Here is a 20,623-nt window from a genome sequence, read left to right as displayed (position 1 = left end):
AATGTACCCAGTTTCTTGTTTGTTTTCTTTCTACCTAAAACTTGTTAGAATTATAAATCTAAAGTCTGTTGTTTGGAATCCCAGGACACAGAAACAAAACAGCCGACTACATTTTACCTCTGAAACAATGGGGATAAACAAAACACACCTTTGGGTTGGAGAGAAGAGAACACAGGCTCTGACCCCAGTTCTATCTGAGTACTCTGGGATTGGCCCCTGAGAATAGAGCTATCCAAGCACTGCTATGGCTCACTACCACCACCACCACTCCCCCCAAAATAAAGAGAAAAAAGACAACATAGGAGGTAATCTGTGAGGCAATAGTAAAATGAACATTATCTTGGACTTGGAATGAAAGGTGAAGATAATTTTAAGAAAATGAGATTTAACAGTTCCTTTTGGAAGACTATGAATTAAAATAATTTTTTCTACACATTGAAGTTTATTTAGAATGGCCCCCACCCACCTGAGTGTTAGGAGGAGGTGGAAAGAAATCAAGAGGATTATATAGGGATGGGATTTGTTAACTGGAATGGAAGCATCAGCCCTTTTACAGCAAAATTGTCACAGGGAGTGGAAGAGCTTATGGGCACTGGAAGCAACAGTGGCAGCAGCTCCAAGGTGCACTGGGTCAATGCAGATAAAACAGAATGACAACTCACCCACCACAGGACCCACAACTCCTCCTTTAAGATAGCCTTGAATTCCAGTTGGAATAACTCAATCCTACCTTTTATATTTGGGGGTCACACCTCAGCAGTTACTCCCAGCATTAATAGCTCACATAGGATGCATATAAGACCTGATGTCCTGTAATACCTCTGATACCTTTGGTTTTTAAGTGAATGGGCTAAGAAATGACTCTTAAAAAAATTTTTTTTTAGGGGCTGGAGTGATAGCACAGCTGGTAGGCTTTTGCCTCGTGTGCACTTGACCTGGTTCAATCCCCAGCATCTTATATTATATGGTCTCCTGAGCCTATCAGGAGTAATTTTATAGCGTAGAGCCAGGAATAATCAGAGTGCTGCTGGGTGTGGTCCAAACAAACAAAAAGAGCAAGATCATTTGTCATTTGGAAGATTTTTGTCTTGAGACCACCTCTAGACTAGGAGCCTTCAAGTGCATGGGGTGTGCCATGGTTGTACTACCCAACCAAGATATAGAAACTTGAAGAAGATGCTTGAGTCTCTGCTGGTTAATCCTTGGGAGTACCTGGTTGGAATTGCCTTTGACAAGACGACAGCTTTCCAGGAGCAGTACACCAAGACTAGAAATAACACTGATTACTTCTCTATGCTGATACAAAGGGTGGGTCTTGTAACCAATAACAGATATGAGTTCCTTTAAGGAAGGGTTTCTTTCTCCTCCACTGCAATCACTGGAACTGAATGTTAAACCACAGAGTCAGGTCTCATCTCCAATTTCTTATTTGCTTTTTAAAGTTTTTTGGGGGGCTATATCCAATGGTGTTCAGGGGAATTATATGAAGTACTGAAATACTGAGGTTGGCCATGTGCAAGACAATTAATTATCTTAACTCCTATGCTTGTTATTTCTCTTGTGTCCCTTTTAGATTTGGAATATCAGGAACAGGGGCTGAGATTCACTGTTATAACTTGCTTGTAGGTGACAGTGATGCTGCTGGTTCATGAACCACACTTTGAAATCCACTGCCCAAGATTTCTCCTGGATTGAGAAGAGCTCTACAGTCTGAAGACAGCGAGAAAGTATGGACATCATTATACGTGTATGTCAACACTGCTCTAGTTTGGTGATACGGGCAGGAATCACAGGTGACACTTTCTCCATGTTTCCTTGAAGAAACATGTACACCTTAAAGAAAATGGTTAATGAAATGATCTCTCCACATTGTTGTGTGGCTGTCAGAGAACTATATAGTAACTATGACACCTACAATTATGAGGGATAAAAATCAGGGCAGAGGTGACATTATAGTGAGAGAGTGTGTGTATGTGTGTGTACTTGAGTAGTAAAGTCCATGTTAGAGGGTGTACATTGCTCTTGCTAAACAACTAAACACTATTTGAAGGAACAGGTTGTAGATGTGAGGTGAAGGGAATTATAATTTTGTTTTTCTTGTTTTGTTTTTGGGTCACACCCAGCAGCGCTCAGGGGTTACTCCTGGCTCTATGCTCATAAAATCGCCCTGGCAGGCACGGGGGACCATATGGGATGCCGGGATTTGAACCACCGTTCTTCTGCATGAAAGGCAAGCGCCTTACCTCCATACTATCTCTCTGGCCCTGTAGTTACAATTTTGTTATTAAAAAATTAAAATAACTACAGTCAGCCAAAATCATCTCCATATTTTCTCTTAGAGATGAGGCTGTGGGCATCTGGCATGCTGATTAATTTTAAACTGGAAAAGGGTCTGTGCTTTTGCCTTTGAGTTACTGGGTTGGTTTCTTTTTGTTTGTGAGCAGGGACTGGGGAGCACAGGTGGGAGAGGGTATCAGCAGGGTTAGTGTCCGCAATAGAGGCTGCTATACATACCACCCAGATGCAAGTCGATGAGGTCACTGTAATAAGACTCTCCCCAATAGTCTACAACAAGGTGAAGAGAGAGTTATTGGAGCAGATAACCCTCCTGTTCCCCATATCCAAAGCAACCAAATGATATGAAGCATATGAAACACCAAAATACAGCAAGAGGGTGAAAAGAAGCAGCTGGAAAACATGCATCTTTTTGGAAGAGTATTTAAAACATACATGCTGGAATGACTACTTCCTAGTGGTGGTGTCACTAAAAATCCAGGAACAGTTAACAGCAGATGACGATTCCTGCTTATGACTTTCATCTGTCAGGATAGTATGTCTGGTTTGTTGGGAATGCTTAGCCTACTTGAACTCAATCCTATTGACAGGGACTGGAGTGATAGCACAGTGGAAGGGAGTTTTCTGTGCAGACCAACTCTGGACAGACTGTTTTGACTTCCAATATCCCATATGATCCCCCGAGTCTGCCAGAAGCGACTTCTGAGTGCAGAGCCAGGAGTAATCCCTGAATGCAGATTACTGAGGGCAGATCCTTTCCTTACTCAGACTATTGGGGGCCTGAAGGCAAGATGTGAACCTCAATAAGCTTTGAAAAAACAATGATCCTGGGCAAGAAAGAGCTCTCCAAGAGCTGGAGTGCATGCTCTGCTTGCAGAAATCCTGAGTACAATCCTTGGAACTGCACCCAGAACATTTAGGAGTGACCCAAGAGCATCTCTGGTGTGGTCCCAAAAGCAAAAGCCACCACTTCTAATCTTCAGGTTTAGTATCAACTTTCCCAGGAACTCATACACATGACCCATGATGGGTATATCAAACGCCTTGTAGGACCACTTTTGTTGCATGGGTTTCAGATGAAAAAGATCCTGTTTCTTGTGAAGTTTGGGTCCCCAACTTGAATCAGCCTTCTCTTGAGAAGCAAGCAATGAGTTTTGAGTTTCTATCCCAAGGTCTTGGAGGTCTGCTGCAATAATAACTTCTCATAGCCCTTTAACTCTGCCTAGCTGTCCAGTCATGTGAAGTTTCTCATATGCTTGAGATGCTAAGATTGGACAAGTTAGGCAGGTGGGCAAAAGGTGGTCCTCATTGTGGAATTAAATAAAATAAATGCAGAATACAACTAAAGCCAGCTGCTACTGTATTACAGTTTGTCTGCTGATCTTGGTAGTCTTTTTTCTACAGGAGGATGGACAAACCAGAAGTGATACTATAATCCCAGAATGTTGTTTGTTTGTTTGTTTGTTTGTTTTTAGTCACATCTGGCTCAGGGGTTCCTCCTGGCTCTACGCTCAGAAATTGCTCCCGGCAGGCTTGGGGAACCATATGGGATACCGGAATTCAAACCAAAGTCCTTCTGCATGCAAAGCAAACACCTTACCACTGTGCTATCTCTCTGGCCCCAGAATGTTTTCTGAACTCATGCTCAAGGCTTGATTCAGTTTGAACCAGGTTTCCAGAAATAAAAAGAGCTTCCTAGGTATTTCAGAGCAAAAAGCTCAGAACCAAGTTCTTGCAGTCTGGACATTTGGGAACTCTTGTCAATGGAATTGCAGGTCCATATCAGATCTTTTCTCTGAAACAGAGTGAGACAGAAGGTAGCGGAAGGGCCCACTGTCTGACTGGGAATTTCCAAATCATTATACGCATAAGAAAAGGGCTGAGGCAAGGTAGGAACCATGTAATAAAAAGGGAAGAAGACAGAAACTGGAGACAAGGAACAATTAAAATATACATGGAAGCTTCAAAGAAGATCATTGCCTAAGTAGGAATAGGGCCACTGGGCCTTCTGACTAAGGTCAATCTTGGAAATAATGTGCTTAAAATAAAGCAAGAAAAACACATATCATTTTGGGAGAGGTATGATATGTGGGGAAATCCTGCAGGAAAACCTGTCTTTTACTAAATAGCATAGATAATAAATGGTTTTCAAACTGTTCTGTGAAAAAGAACCCTAGGTTCTTTTCTTTCTTTTTTTTTCAGGCCACACCCAGTGACGCTCAGGGATTGCTCCTGGCTTGGGGGACCATATGGGACGCCAGGGGATTGAACTGCAGTTTGTCCTAGACTAGCGCAGGTAAGGCAGACGCCATGGCTCTGGCCATGGTTCTTAAAGAGCTGTTTCAGGGTTTCCTACATATCTGGTTTACAAAAATATTTAACTGATTAAAAAAAACCACTTAAGACATGCCACATTCAAGTATTTTATATTGATGTTTTGGGGGGTTATTTTGGGGCCACACCCAGTGGTGCTCAGACCTTATTCTTGGCTGTGTACTTAGGGACCACTCCTGGCACGGTACGGGGGGGTGTCATATGAGATGACAGGGATTGATAGGGGTTGGCTACATGCAAGGCAACAAACCTATTTGCTGTACTATCACTACTGTACCCTTTATTCTTTGCCTTTTAAGAATCATTTTATGTTTATTCAGTTGGATAGCAGCCCAGACAGTGTGCTCCTGCAGGTGATGCCTCCCTGTCAGAGTACTTTCATTGCCCATATATCCAAGTTCTATTCTTTTTTATTTTTTTTGTTTTGTTTTTGGGCCACACCCGGTGACGCTCAGGGGTTACTCCTGGCTATGTGCTCAGAAGTCGCTCCTGGCTTGGGGGACCATATGGGACGCCGGGGGATCGAACCGCGGTCCGTCCTAGGCTAGCGCAGGCAAGGCAGGCACCTTACCTCCAGCGCCACCGCCCGGCCCCCCAAGTTCTATTCTTTAATGAATATGAACAATTGTCAGATTTGTTAGTGATTCAACTGTGAAAACAATTCATACTGTTCAACTTTTTGCCTTTAGTATCTCGTTTAAACATATATTCTGCAATTTCTAGGGGAGTTATTAAAAATCTGTTGCTAGGCACTACTTACAATAGCCAGAATCTGGAAACAACCCAGATGAGTGGCCAAAGAAACTGTGGTACATCTATATACTAGAATACTATGTAGCTGTTAGAAAAAAAGAAGTCACTATATTTGTTTATACACGGATGGATTTGGAGACTATTACAGTGAATGAAATAAGTCAGAGGGAGAGAGATAAGTACAGAATAGTCTCACTTATCTGTGGGATTTAAGAAAAATAAAAGACAGCATAATAATCGCAAGGGCTACAAGGACCAGCCCATGATAACTTATCACAAAGAGAGGTAAGTGCAGTTAGAGAAATAACTACACTAAAAGCTACCATGACAATGTTAGACAAATACAATGTCTGTCTTGAAGACAGGTAGGGAATGGGGGAACAATGGTGGTGGGGAAAGTTGTACTGGTGAAGAGGGATGTGCATTTTATGGCTGAAACCATTGTTTAAATAAAGAATTTTTTTTTTTTTTTTTTTTTTTTTTTGGTTTTTGGGCCACACCCGGCAGTGCTCAGGGGTTGCTCCTGGCTGTCTGCTCAGAAACAGCTCCTGGCAGGCACGGGGGACCATATGGGACACTGGGATTTGAACCAACCACCTTTGGTCCTGGATCGGCTGCTTGCAAGGCAAACACCGCTGTGCTATCTCTCCAGGCCCCAGAAATTATTTTTTAAAAAAATCTGTTGGTAGGTGTGTGTGTGTGTGTGTGTGTGTGTGTGTGTGTGTGTGTGTGTGTGTGTGAGAGAGAGAGAGAGAGAGAGAGAGAGAGAGAGAGAGAGAGAGAGAGAGAGAGAGAGAGAGAGAGAGAGAGAGAGAGAGAGAGAGAGAGAGAGAGAGAGAGAGAGAGAGAGAGAGAACTCAGGGGTTAAGGTGCTTGCCTTGCACAAAACTGACACCAGTTCAATCCCTGGTCCTGCATGCGATCCCCTACTGCCAGGAATAATCCTGAGTATAGAAATAAACCCTGAGCACTGCTGGGCATGGTCCACTCACAACAAAATAAAACAAAACAAAATGAAAAAAATCTGTTACCATTCACATCAATTCTAATTGTGTATCAGGAGACCCTCCACAGTGATGAACTGTGCCAGATATGCCAACATTTGAAACTGCACTAGAATCTGTGTTTTCAAATTTGTATTCAGTGACATCTTAAGAGTTATGGTTTTTTTTTTTTTGGGGGGGGGGCGGGTGGAGAGATAGCATGGAGGTAGGGCATTTGCCTTTCATGCAGAAAAATTCGATGGTTCGAATTCCGGCACCCCTTTTGTTTCCCCGAGCCTGCCAGGAGCAATTTCTGAGCATAAAGCCAGGAGTAACCTCTGAGTGCTCCCGGGTATGACCCAAAAATCAAAAAAAAAAAAAAAAAAAAAAAAAAGAATTATGTTTTTAACTTTTCAATTTGAATTGGGCTCTACTTGTGAAAATGCTGTGCAATCAGAAACAAGTTTGAAAACCACTTGATTGAAATAAAATTTGAGTGATAGGTTTAAGAAAAGATAGTTATTTAAGTAACTAGAAAGTATTTTAATAAATCATTTGCCAGTCTGTCATGGTGCATTTCTTTCTGGCCCTGAGCCAGGAAATATATGGCTTGTTCCAGAATGAGGGATGCATGCGATTCAGGCATGCACATGTTCTGCTGCAGCCATCAAGCCCAGAGGAGTTGGCCTGGTACTCTGGAAGTACAAGGAACAGAATGTCTTCCTTGAGGACTTACTTGAACTAGGAGATGCAATACATACACCTGCAGAATGACTCTGACTAGGTAGTAAGGGCAGAAGGAATCTGGGGAGGGAGAGAAGGAATGGTGATAACCCACACACCTTACTGGTGCAGGGCCTTAGGGCCCTGTGAAAGTTAGAAGTAGTTTCTCTCATGGTCAGGTTTAACTGAAGAGGCCAAGCAAAGCAGGCAGCACAATGGTAGGGAACATCATAGGGGAGCCTGGGTCCCCTTTCCTATGCCCATGAAGCTTCATTCCTTGATAGTTTGTCTTGCAGTCCTAGCTTATTGGCTTATTTTTTATTCAGATTCAAGTTTTTGTATTTCATTTTAGATTTTATTCAGATTCAAGTGTCTGCATTTCATTTTTGGCAGCCAATCCAGCACCAGCAGAGTCACAAGCCAAGAATATCCAAACCCTTATCTTTCTGTCCTTTCATTTCAATCCCTTCTGAAGGTCATTACCGAGTCAACTATGCAGCAGCAATTGCTAGGCTTTCAAAGGCTCAGAAAGGAGACCCCTGACATAAACCTCAACACCACAGCACTCCCTCCATGATTTCATTTTGAAACCAGGCACTTACCACAAGTTCAGACTCCCAGTAATTTTTCTAGCAAGGCTGATGGCAGTGGCTAGCCCTGTCCTGGCAGTCTCTTACTGGTTCTCTGGCAGCTTACAGACCTCCCCAACCCTTTGTCCCACTAGAATGAGGAGGTAATATGGGGTTACTTAAGGTCACTACCTTTCTTCATCCCAGCTTCACAATTTGTAGGCTGACTCCAAAAGCTTACATTGAACAAGAAGATGGAGGTTTCTTCATGCAGAGGCTGGATTGGGACCAGGGGATGCTTGAGACAGCTAAGAGATGTCACTTTGTGTTCAAGCCAGGCTCTAGCTATAGCTGGAGCTGCCCAGAGGGTTCAGGTCTTGAACCAACATGCTTTATTAGATTTTTCAGGACCAGAGATGACTCAAGCTTTGTGTTTTTTTCTGACCCAACCCACAGGTTCCTTAGTGGACACTGACTAAACCCCACTACACTGTAGAGTTTTTCCCCAGCAGCATGATCACCCCAAGGCTGTCAGTCACTTCCCAGTGCTCAACCACAGACCCCAGCCTGCCCAGTCTTTCCCGAGAGATGAATCTTCAGGGATCAGAGCCTGATGGTCATTTTGGAAAAGTATGCTTCACCACAGGAGGTGGGAATGCACTTGGGGTGTGTCCTCAGTGTTCTGGGCAGCATGGACAGGAGAGAGAAGGCACCTGAGAGTTAAAGGAGGTGCAAGCAAGCAACAGGCCAGTGACCTGCTGCGCAATTCTGTGATGGCTCCTTGTGGAACTATCTCCCTGAGTCTCAGTCATTTTCTTATATAGAAATGATAGGGCTGGGGAGAAAAGAAAGAAAAAAGAAGAGGTCCAGTGCTTGCCATTAGTGAACTGGCAAAACTGGTCAAATTCAAGATTTTACTCTTCAGGTTAATGGCTAGCTGTGAGTCAGGCCTCAAGAACATCATAGAGGTGCTTATTTTTCCTTTGTTCAGCAGAAAGCCCCAATTCTGAGAGAAGGGGAAATCCACAGACTCCTGCCTGAAAAGAAGCTGTCTTCTAGATGAGATAGCATAAACCTAGCTGCTGTTGGGGTGGGGCTGGGCTTCCCTAAGCAGCAACCTCCCTGAGGTATGTAGACATACCTGCTTCCCCACGGAGCGCCTTCTCCACCGCAACCCCTCTTTCTTCCAGCTGCCTCTGCTTCTCTTCCACCTGCTCCAGCTGCCGTTGAATAATCTATGGGGGGTCAAAACAAAATAAAGAACCAGCTTCTTCTATTCCTTAGTTTTCTAAGGAGGACAACCAAACTGAACTGCAGGACACAAAGAGGAGAAATACCAATGAGACTCTAAAGCTGGAAAGGCTCTTGTCAGGGCATTATGCCCACAGAACAGCATGCAGATCCCCACATCACAGACCCCCACCCCAGCTGCAAGCTCTACACATCATCATCAACATCAGTTGTGTGTGTGCCATTAAAAGGACCTACCACTCTCAGAAGCAGCTCACAGAAGACATGGGTGTAAATGTTCCCAGAAAGAACACTTAAACCTGGGACGTACTGACAGCGAGACTGATAAACGCTAGTCATGAGTCTTGAAAAACATTCAAGAACTCCTGTATCCACAACATAAAAAGGACTCTAGGAGCCGGAGTGATAGCACAGTGGTAGGGCACTTGCCTTGCATGTGGCTGACCTGGGACAAGCCCAGGTTTGATCCCCTGCATCCCATATGGTCCTCATGAGCCTGCTAGTAGTGATTTCTGAGTGCAGTACCAGGAGTAACACAAGCACCTCCAGGTCTGGCTCAAAAATCCAAACCCTCAAAAATAAAGAACTCTAGAAAGGAGTAGCCTATTTAGAATTATAGTGAAAAGTTTCTCTGACATGTGGGGTATATCCAGAGAAAGAGATTTTTTGTTTGTTTGTTTTTGGGTGACAGCTGGTGGTGCTCAGAAGTTACTCCTGGCCCTGCACTCAGAAATCGCTCCTGGCAGGCTCAGGGGACCATATGGAATGCCAGAATTCGAATCACCATCCATCTTGGGTGACCGCATACAAGGCTCTGCACTTAGGAATCATTCCTTGGGCTCCATTTTCATTTTTAACTTCCAGGAGTAACCCGTGAGTGCTGCCAGGTGGGACCCAAACAAACAAACAAACAAAAAAGAAATAATTCCTTGTGGTACTCAGGGGACTAAGGGGGTTGTTCGGGATTGAAGCCAGGTTGGCCACATGCAAGGCAAGCGCCTTATCCACAATACTATTTTCTGGCCCTAAAAGACTGAGTCCCTCCCCTTTAATTTTTTGGGTCAGAGCTAACAATGTTTAGGGCTTACTCCTGGCTCTGACTCAGGAACTTATTACGGGACATGGGGACCATATAAGATGGTAGGAAGAGGGAGCCAAAACAATAGCACTGCGGTAGGGTGTTTGCCTTGTATGCAGCTGACCTGGGACGGACCTAGGTTTGATTCCTGGCATCACATATGGTCCCCTGAGCCTGCCAGGATTTCTGAGTGCAGAGCCAGGAGTAACCTGAGTACTGCCGGGTGTGGCCCAAAAATAAAACAAAAAATAACAAACTAAACCAAACCAAAACAAAATGATGCTGGCAAGAAATTTGGTCAGCTTGTGAACAGTAAGTGCCCTAACACTATACAGTCTCTCTGGCCAGAGTGAGTAAGTGTGTGTGTGTTTGGGCCATAACCAGTGGTGCTCAGGGATTGCTCTGAATTCCTGGCAGGCTTGGGGGACCATGTTGAATGTTGGGGATTGAACAGGATTAGTCATGTGCAAGGCTAAGCCCTACCAACTATACTACCGTTTTGGCCCTAGGTTTTTAATGCTTAATAAAACATGAAATTCTGAGGAATACCCTCGTTCATACTAGGACTGGGACTCAGTGTTAATGCTATTTTATTGTTGAATAGCTTTTTTTTTTCCTCTTCAGTTTTTGGTCACACCGGGCAGGGGTTACTCCTGGCTCCATGTTCAGAAATCGCTCCTGGCAGGCTCTGGGGACCTATGGGATGCCAGGATTTGAACCAATGACCTTCTGCATGAAAGGAAAACGCCATACCTCCATGCTATCTCTCCGGTCCCTGTTGAATAGCTTTTGATTTGCTCTAACTACACCTTAAAACCCACATTGTGGGGCCAGAGCTGTGGTGAAAGCGGTAAGACATCTGCCTTGCCCACGCTAGCCTAGGACAGACCGAAGTTCAACCCCCCAGTTATGGTCCCCTAAACTAGGGGAGGTTTCTGAGCGTGTAACCTGGAGTAACCCAAGTGTCACTGAGTGTGGACCAAAAACCAAAAATACAAAACAAAAAACCCACCACACTGTCTAGGAATCTACTAATAGTTTGTATGTAGCCTTATAAAAAAAAATGGCTCTTTGTTAAAAAAAAAAACAAAAACACCAAAACAACAACTACTATCAGTGAGATGTATAGACAGAAGCTTATAATTAGGAGGAAGGCCAGGCCACAATAAACCACAAGTCAGCCTCTCTGTTACCAGTAGAGTTTACAATGATGATTCCTTATCAGCTAGTTACTTGAGTTATCCTATTCTCCCCATAAACAGGGCCTCTGTAGTTGCCTCCAGTGAGAAGCTTTGACTTGAGTCCTTCTTAAGAGCCTTGAGGCTCTTCTCAGGTTACATAAACGCTTATCTCTGCTCTGCATGTCACCCTCCTGGTTGTGCACAGGACACACCCTCTAGAACAGGACTCTGCAAGTACGCTGCAGCCTGCGGGCTTGTGCTTTTACCTGGGCTCGGTGTAGCCGTTTAAGTTCTTCTTGCTTGGCTTGTCTCCGGGCTGCCTTCTGCACACGCCGGGTCAGCTTGGAGTTTAATTCTTCCTCTGTGTAGGTTCTTGGCTAAAGAGAACAAGACAGATTTCCTCAGGCGGGTACACATAGGCCCCAGTGATTTGGGTTGGAAAGGGTTGTGGGCAGCATAGAAAGGGTTTGGGGAAAAAGAGCATGGTGAGTGGTTTGGGCAGTTTCTTCAGTGTCTTCAGAGCAGATAGCGTGAGCAGGGGACATGTGCTACAGCTCAGCCATGGACTTTAGGATTTACTGGCACACACTCTGTCACCAGATACACTCTGATCTACAAGTGAGATACTTTTCCTGTGACAGGGACTGACTGTTAGGAAGTTAAAATAAAAACAGAGCAAAATTCCATGGAGACCACCTATTCTTCACATCTGCCTGCCTACTTTTTTGTTTTATTTTGGGATCACAGGGATTACTCCTGGCTCTGCACTCAGAAATTGATCTTGGCAGGCATGGGGACCATATGGGATGCTGGGACTGGAACCACCGTCCATTCTGGATGGATTGCGTGCAAGGTGAATGCTCTAAGGCTGTGCTATCTCTCCGGCCCCAGACTGCCTACTTTTTAAAAGGACAGTGTTGGGATGAAAGTATTGGCAAAAAATCTTTATATTGGCAAAAGTTTCCTCTAGATTTCTGCTTCTAGGAAGCACACAGGGAAAGGAGAACAAAACAGGATCCTTTGATGTGTGTGTGTGTGTGTGTGTGTGTGTGTGTGTGTTTGTGGCTTGATATCAAAAACTACTTTTTTGAGATGAACAACGCTTTTTTGTTGTTTTTGAGTCACACCCGGCAGTGCTCAGGGGTTACTCCTGGCTCTACGCTCAGAAAATGCTCCTGGCAGGCTTGGGGGACCATATGGGATGCTGGGATTCAAACCACTGTCCTTCTGCATGCAAGGCAAATGCCCTACCTCTATGCTATTTCTCTGGCCCCCAGATGAACATTTTTTATACAGTTCTTTTATTTATTTATTTTACTTTATTTTTTTGGTTTTTGGGCCACACCCGGCGGTGCTCAGGGGTTACTCCTGGCTGTCTGCTCAGAAATAGCTCCTGGCAGGCACAGGGGACCATACTGGACACCGGGATTTGAACCAACCACCTTTGGTCCTGGATTGGCTGCTTGCAAGGCAAACGCCGCTGTGCTATCTCTCCAGGCCCTATTTTTTATTTTTGTTTTTTGGGCCATACTTGGCAGTCTCAGGGGTTATTCCTGGCTCTGCACTCAGAAATCGATCCTGGCAGGTTCAGGGACCATGTGAGATGCTGGGGATCAAACCCAGGTCCATTCCATGTCTGCTGTGTGCAAGGCAAATGCCTTACTGCTGTGCTATTACTATGGACCCTATACAGTTCTTTTAAGAGGTAACAACTGAAGCAGAGAAAACTGGGATGCTTCTATTTTTTTATTACGGTGATATCCAATCTCACTAATATAAATAAGGAGTTGTGGGGTGGCCCTGAGCTACCTTGAGTCTACATAGAAGTAGCAGAGGCTCTTGAAGGCAGGTGTGGCAGGTGGCCTGTTTCAGCAGTGTACTCTAGAATCAACGATGCCACAGAGAGGCTGAAACCAGAGCACTGCCACCTGCAAAATTGGGCAGAAAAGGTATGAAGGTATGTTTGATGTCCAGAACAAACAGCAACAACCACTGATAGTCTGATGCTAGGGGAAGTGTTCTTAAGATTCTCTTTCTGGGGGACTGGAGTGATACCACAGTGGTAAGCCTTGCATGCTACCAACACAGGACAGACAGCGGTTCAAATCCCGGAGTCCCATGTGGTCCCCTGAGCTCGCCGGGAGTGATTTCTGAGCAGAGAGGCAGGAGTAACCCCTGAGCATTGCCGGGTGTGACCCAAAAAACAAAAAACAAAAAACAAAAAACAAAAAAAAAAAAAGAAAAAAAAGAAAAAAAATTCTTTTTCTGGCCTCCAAGAAAATAAAGGAGAATTTACCTTTTTTTTTTTTTGGTTTTTGGGCCACACCCAGCGGTGCTCAGGAGTTACTCCTGGCTGTCTGCTCAGAAATAGCTCCTGGCAGGCACGGGGGACCATATGGGACACCGGGATTCAAACCAACCACCTTAGGTCCTGGATCAGCTGCTTGCAAGGCAAACAGCGCTGTGCTATTTCTCCGAGCCCAGAATTTACTTTTTTAATTAATTTTTTTAATTTTAATTGTTTTGGTGTCACACTCATTGACGCTCAGGATGCTGGTGGGCTCAGGGGATAATATATGGTGCTTGGGATTGAATCTGGATGGGCTATGTTCAAGGCAAGTACCCCTACCTGCTGTACTATGGCTCAAGCCAAAAGGAAACTTTTAGAATTTAAAATAAAACTTCCAAATTTAACTCGTGTGTGTTACACACACACACACACACAACACTTTTTTTGGGGGAAGGATTTTTTAGCCATACTAACTGTGCTCAAGTCTTACCATTGGCTATGTGCTCAGGGATCATTCCCAGCAGTGTTTGGGGGACCATATGCAGTGCTGGGGAGCAAACTGGGACAGTTGTGTACAAAGCAATTGCCTCAGACCATGTACTATCTCTTCGTTCACTAGGAGTCTATTTTTAAAACTCTATTCTATGAGTTTAAGTGATAGTAGAGAATAGATTGAATAGGTAGTGGTCAATCTTCAGTAGTTCTTTTTTTTTTTTTTAGTCTTTGGGTCGCACCTGGTGGCCCTCAGGGGTTACTCCCGGCTCTGTGCTCAGAATTCGCTCCTAGCCAGCTCGGGTCCGTCCGGAGTTGACCGCATGCAAGGCAAATGCCTTACCACTGTGCTATCGCTCTGAACCCTACAGTGGTTATTCTAATGTCCTAAGCATCTCACTTTGCAGATCACAGAGTTGGGGTCTTGGGGACTCCTCTTTTCTGGGGCACCCAGTCCTAAAGGGGCTATTCTGGTTACAGCAAAAAATGACCACATGCTCTCCAGCCAGCAGAGTAAGGTATTCCATCCTCTGCACAGATCAAGAAAATTCACTGCCAGAGTTTGGTGTAGCTCCATGCATGTTTGAGCAAAGTTAGTGAGAGTGTGGCTGAAAGGCAAAGCTGGGGCCTGATTTATGGTTAATCACAGACACACATGCAACAATGAGCAGTTAATGGAATGAGACACTACCTTTGATGCATATGATCTCCTGAATGCCAAGGCTTGTGGTACATAAATTGACTTTTAAGGGGATGGCAATGGAAACAAAACAGAATAGTAATAATAGTAATAATTTATAAAGTTAAAAGGAACACAGAAATGGAGCAACATCAGTTAGAATTTTAAAACACACAGACCAAAACACCATTATTTTTTATAATGTTACACAGGACTATGAGTGAGGAACCCAGGGAAGGAGCAACATGTTAGTGAACCCCAGTCTGAATAAGGCCTGGGGTTCATTTGTCCTGCTGAGAAAATGGCTCTTCCTCACTTTGCTCCCAATCTCCTCTTATCTCAATTTGTCTTGTGTATAAATCAAATTCATGGTTTAAATATATGGTTATAGATACTATTCAGTAGTCTATTCATACTGTAGAAATTCAGACATTTTCTTCCAGATGAATGCCATGAGGAAATGGGATGGAGGACGGGAATGATTCCTGGTACCAGAGACCAACACCAAATTGAGTAAGAAAAATGACACTGCTTCCAGATGGCACGATGGCACTCCCCTGCTCTCCCCTTTCTTCTCTTCTCTTTAATCTACTTGTTATCTCATCCCCTTCCAGCCTCCTCATCTCTCCTCTTTTCTTCTCTCTTCCCTTCTCCTTTATTTGTCCATTTATCTAGTTTTGGTGCTAAACCTATTGATGCTCAGGGGATCAAACCGAGGGCTCCACATGTAAAGTCAGAGGCCATATCCTAATTTAATGAAAAGGGATCTGAAAAACTATAATAGCTAATACCCATTAAAATATCATGGTGTTTAAATAAAGATAAAGATAAAAAGTATTTAGGCTAAAAAAAAATTAGGCTGAGGGCCAGAGATATAGTAAAGGGTTTAAGGCATTTCTTTTGCATATATATGACCCTGGTTTGATCCTCAACGTGGTCAGCTGGATTCCTGAGCACCACCAGAAGTAATCCCTAAACAGAGATCAAATCTGCAGTGAACAAGTAGCATTTTCAGGAGTGCTGTTAAAATGTTTCACAAATATTTTATTCAGAGATGGGTCTGAAACATCTCCTAGGGAAACCAGTTTCCTCAAATGTACTACCCAAATGGCTCTGAAATGTTGACTGCATTCTCTCAAGTCCATTCACTATCACTTTAATTGCCTTAGCGCTCTCACTATAAAAGTCCATCTATCTGTCCGTCCTCCCTCCCTCCCTTCTTCCTCTCCTCCCTCATGCCAGTGTTCTGGGCTCAGGGATCATTTCTGGCAAATTATTTATAATCATTAAGTGATTAAATCATTAATAGGGAGACAGTATGTAGTGCTTGGAACTGAATGTCATGATCCATCACCCCTCAACATTTTAGTATGGAGAGATTGTACAGGGGTTTAGGTGCTTGCTTTGCATGTAGCCAACTCCTGTTCAATCCCTGGTACTGCATATTGTCTCTTGAGCAATAACAGGAGTGATCTCTGAGCATAGAGCCAACTCTGCTGGATTTGGGCCTGGCCCCCCATATACACAACATTAGTATATCCTTCCTTTGTTCCTTCGTTCCTTCCTTCCTTCCACCTTCCTCCCTCCCTCCTCACTCTTCTTTCTTCTTCCTCCCTCCCTCCCTCCTCTTTCTTCTTTCTCTTTCTTTTCTCCCTCCCTTCTTCCTTCCTAGATAAAGCTACAAGATCAGGGGCCGGGAAGGTGGCGCTAGAGGTAAGGTATCTGCCTTGTAAGCGCTAGCGTAGGACGGACCTCGGTTCGATCCCCCAGCGTCCCATATGGTTCCCCCCAAGCCAGGGGCGATTTCTGAGCACATAGCCAAGAGTAACCCCTGAGCGTCACTGGGTGTGGCCCAAAACAAAACAAAACAACAACAACAAAAAAGCTACAAGAATCCTTGAAAATCAAATACCCAAGAAAAATGAGTGAAGAAAGACCCATCTCCCACCACTGATACATTTGCTTCTCAAGCGTCACATATTCTCCTAAGTGTCCTCAGTCAGGGGCAGCAGAAGGGCGATGCCCTCCTCAGTTGAGAATCCAGGAGTCTCTTGGGTCAGTTCTTCAAAGACAGAAAAAAATCCTCTCCAACAAATAAATGTATAAAGCAACTAGGATGACCAAGTCTATTTCTTTCTTTCTTTTTTTTTTTTTGTGTTTTTTGGGTCACACTCGGCAGTGCTCAGGGGTTATTCCTGGCTCCATGCTTGGAAATTGCTCCTGGCAGGCACAGGGATCCATATGGGATGCCGGGATTCGAACCGATGATGAAAGGCAAACGCCTTACCTCCATGCTATCTCTCCGGCCCTGACCAAGTCTATTTCTATCATTCAGCCCCTCCATTACGAGTTGCCACTCTGGAAACAATAGGTGCTAGTCCACACAGGATTTTAAGGATAGAGCAAAGGAACCAGTTACTTCCTAAAATTATAGAGGAACTTTGAGTATTAATGTTGTTTTTCCACAAAAACTTAACAGAGAACTCTAGCTCTGGAAGCAAAGAACCCCAAGTCCCTAACTACTAAATAAAGAGTCCCACCTACATGTCCATGAGCTGGTCTGCAACTTAAATGTCTGTAGCAGAATGTGAACAAAGCCTCCATACCATGGACCCCTGTGCCCTCCTATTCCCATCAAAGTCCAACACTGAACGGAAGACAAGGGTCCAGCCCTGACTCCTTTCAAAGCTATAGAACCAACTGAACTCCATACCTCTCGCTTGGACTTCTGGGAAGACCGCTCAAGGATGTCATCACTGGACAGGTCAGAGTCCTCAGAGAAACTCAACTGGCGTCGGAGTTGCAGTTCTGGGAGAAGAGCAGAGTGAAGGGGGGCACAGTGACAAGTCTGTAAGCTTCCCAGGTTGAATGTCCAGGAAGTGTGTTTATGTATGAATGGGATGGATGTTGATTTGTTGACAGACAAGTGGATGTCTTTCTATATGGAGAATTGAAAGGTTTGGATGCTGACAGTGGGAGAGAAATAGATGTGCCCTTTGACAGCTGGCCTGGTACTGTTCAAATCAAAACCATGCCTTCCTTAAGGACAAGATGACCTTGGGAAGTGGACAACCTCTAAAGATCTTACCCAATGCTATGTTTCGGTTTGCTTGGAGTGGAATATGGCCCCTGAGCATAGCTTCTTTTAATTTTTTTCTGGGTCATACCTGGCAACGCTCAGGGATTACTCCTGGCTCTGCGCTCAGAAACTGCCCCTGGCAGGCTCTGGGTGCCCTACGAGATGCCTGGAATCGAGCCACCATACATCCTGGTTGGCCATGTGCAAGGCAAATGCCCTACCTCCGTGCTATCTCTCTGGCCCCTTGAGAATAGCTTCTAAGAACCCTCAGGGAGAAGCATGGGGAAGAAGATCTTTCCAAACCCCAGTGGCTGGAGAGGGTGCATCTCATCTCTGCCCCTTAGGATCCTATGGGGCCCATCTACCTGCTCTCACGATGGGAGAGATCCGATGTGTGCCAGAGTTCACTGTGACACCACTGGAAGGTGTACTGGAGCAGGACTTATCATCCCCCTTCTTCTTCTTATCCTTCCTGTACCCAGAGAAGACTGACTTCCACAGGGACCTGGGCTTGGTAGCAGCTTCTTCTAGGAGTTTGGGGCTGGGCTTCTCGGGGAGTCGTCTTTCTTCTTTGGGCTTCTTCTCTTTTTTGGTTCTTCGAGGGGAGAAGAGGGACGATCTCTTTTTGCTCTTTCCACTGGAGCCCTCAGAAGAGGTGATGGAACCCTCTGGGCCCCCTGAATCCGAAGGAGGCGATAAGATCTCCTCACTCGTGGCTTCATGCTTAAGGGTGGAGGAGTCTTTGGAGCCTATGAGCACTGTGTGTTTTGGGGACTCGAGGCCAAGTTCTTTGCCTCTGGAAGGCATCGAAGAGGCTCTGTGGGAGGTGCCTCCTGGGTGCCTGGAAGTTCCAACTGCCTCCATGTCCTTCATCCTGCTTAGCTGCTTGGCCAGAGCATCTCTCAATGCCTGGCTCTTGACAGACTTTTCCCTGGCTCGCATGCGCTCCTCAGCCACCTCCTTGGCTTCTGGAGAGACAGCAGGCAGCCCCCTCCTCTGCAGCGGTGCCCCTCTCTCCAGAGCAGGCAGCCTTCCATTCTCCCTGGCTGGGGGGTGGTGCAAGGGCTTTTCAGAGTGGGGCCAGCAGGAGGGTGGGGTGAAGAACTTCTCTTGCAGACTTGAGTCCTCTGTCTGCTCATCATATGTGTCCTCTACATCATCAGCAAAAGGAATCTCATCCACACTCTCCACAAATGACTTCCGTATCTCCTCCCGGGGGGGCTGGGCAGGATCTCGAGGGGGCCGCATGAAGGGGGCAGGGGTAGAGGGTGGAAGCACCGAGGCCTTGAGGTCTACTTCCTTCTGCCCAGGTGCCTGATATGGCTTCCTGCGAAGGGTTGCAGGCTCCTCGTCCTGGGGCGGGGGTGGAGGAGGGCTTGAAGGTGGGGTGAGCATGGTGGAGTCCGAGGTGTTGAAGCTCTGGCTGCCCAAAGTCCTCATGTTGGACGAGCTGCCATGCAGGCCCAGCCCAGAGCTGCTAGACAGGCCCCTCCTCTCCTCGTGGGAGAGCTTCAGCTCTCGGTCTGATGGAGACTTAGGGGTCGATGGGGATGGAGATTCACCATCCGATTTGGGTAGGCTCAGCTTCTTAGGGGCATGTAAGGGTTTCAGAAGATGGAGCCCATCGCCCTGAGGTACCTGCTCAATAGAGCAGGATCTTAGGGACACTGGTTTCAGTGCAGGGGACTGGATGCTGGGCTCAGGCTCCTTGCCCCTATCTACAGGTGTGAGCCCAAGGCTACGGCGGATTTCTGCACTCTTCATCCAGAACTCTGCCACCAGGTCACTCCGTTTCAGATCCTCGTCCACAAGAGGGCTGCCCAGTCTCTGCTTAGTGTCCCCTTGGTTCTTCATGGGGAGGTGGGTGAGGGGTGTGGAGGTCTTAACGGGAACAGGCTGGAAACGTATAGGAGACACTGTGGGGGGAGGAACGGAGGTCTCAGCAGAAGACTGAGGCTGGGAGCAAATGGGTCTCTGGGTAGAGAGGTCAGCGGAGGTGGCCAGTGGTGGTAAGCACTGTGACAAAGTCAGGGCGGTAGGGCTTCCTGCTTCTGGCAGAGACACAGGCTGAGATCGGATGGGAGAGTTCATGGTCTTCTGACTGACAGGGGCTCCCACCTCAGGCTTCTCTTTGGTGAACAAAGGCTGAGGGAAAAGGCATTCCTCAGGTGACTGCAGCTTGGTGGCAGCAGAGATGGCTGGGATCCGGGCCTCCTAGAGCAAAGAAAGATGAAAGCTTCTCAGAGGGTCTGTTACTCTGTTACAGTCAACCTCACTGCTGAGCTTCTTCACAGTGTTATTTGTGCAGGCTGAGATGCTGCCTTTCCATCTTTTCAGTTACTCTACAAATAGTTGCAGAAGAATCGCTCTCACTTTCTGCTCTACTCACCCCAGTTTTAGAGTCATGCCAGCCAGTTGAACAATCTTAGCTACCAGGTTTTGTTCATCTCAAACACTTTTACCTTCTCTGTTCACTGAAATGAACTTGAATGAATTCAACTGATAATTGTCAATAAATACCCTGAGCTTCAAGAGCTCTGATTTATACACTGAAGATTTAAAAACAGACCATCCTTCCCAGCTAACCTGTATAGCAACCCAGATATTCCTGAAGAATCCTTACAATTCCCATCCCAAATGACTCAACAAAGTCCCACTGTTTCAGAAGATGAAACCGCTAAACTCATCTTGCTTCTCAGAATCCTACAGACAAGATCAAGCAGATCTGACTCTGGCCTTCTGGCCACCCCTTCTGTATTGTTTTTAGTATTTCCCAAAATGTAGCATTCTCTGTAATGTGGTTCACTTACCACTGATAATCTAGATGCATATTTTAATTTTTTTAAAATTTTTTATTTTATTTTTTTGGTTTTTGGGCCACACCCGTTTGACGCTCAGGGGTTACTCCTGGCTATG

At 45.4% G+C, this 20,623-nt stretch overlaps 2 protein-coding genes across 2 annotated transcripts in view; one reads left to right on the top strand and one right to left on the bottom strand.

The window, feature by feature from the left end:
• Positions 1-20,623, top strand: part of BCL2L13 (BCL2 like 13) — a 1,170,396-nt gene that overhangs the window by 119,461 nt on the left and 1,030,312 nt on the right. The window lies entirely within an intron of this gene.
• The window catches only part of MICAL3 (microtubule associated monooxygenase, calponin and LIM domain containing 3), a 251,291-nt gene that overhangs the window by 13,148 nt on the left and 217,520 nt on the right, over positions 1-20,623 (bottom strand). The window contains exons 27-31 of the mRNA XM_049783345.1: positions 18,073-19,921; positions 17,342-17,436; positions 11,434-11,544; positions 8,799-8,892; positions 2,515-2,565 (exon numbers count right to left, since the gene is read on the bottom strand). Coding sequence (XP_049639302.1) covers positions 2,515-2,565; positions 8,799-8,892; positions 11,434-11,544; positions 17,342-17,436; positions 18,073-19,921 — 2,200 coding nt within the window. The remainder of the gene's footprint in view (positions 1-2,514; positions 2,566-8,798; positions 8,893-11,433; positions 11,545-17,341; positions 17,437-18,072; positions 19,922-20,623) is intronic.

Source organism: Suncus etruscus, chromosome 11 (genome assembly GCF_024139225.1).
Source record: "Suncus etruscus isolate mSunEtr1 chromosome 11, mSunEtr1.pri.cur, whole genome shotgun sequence".
Lineage (NCBI taxonomy): Eukaryota > Metazoa > Chordata > Mammalia > Eulipotyphla > Soricidae > Suncus > Suncus etruscus.
Note: the sequence above shows the minus strand (reverse complement) of the source record. Positions and strands in the feature narration are given on the sequence as shown.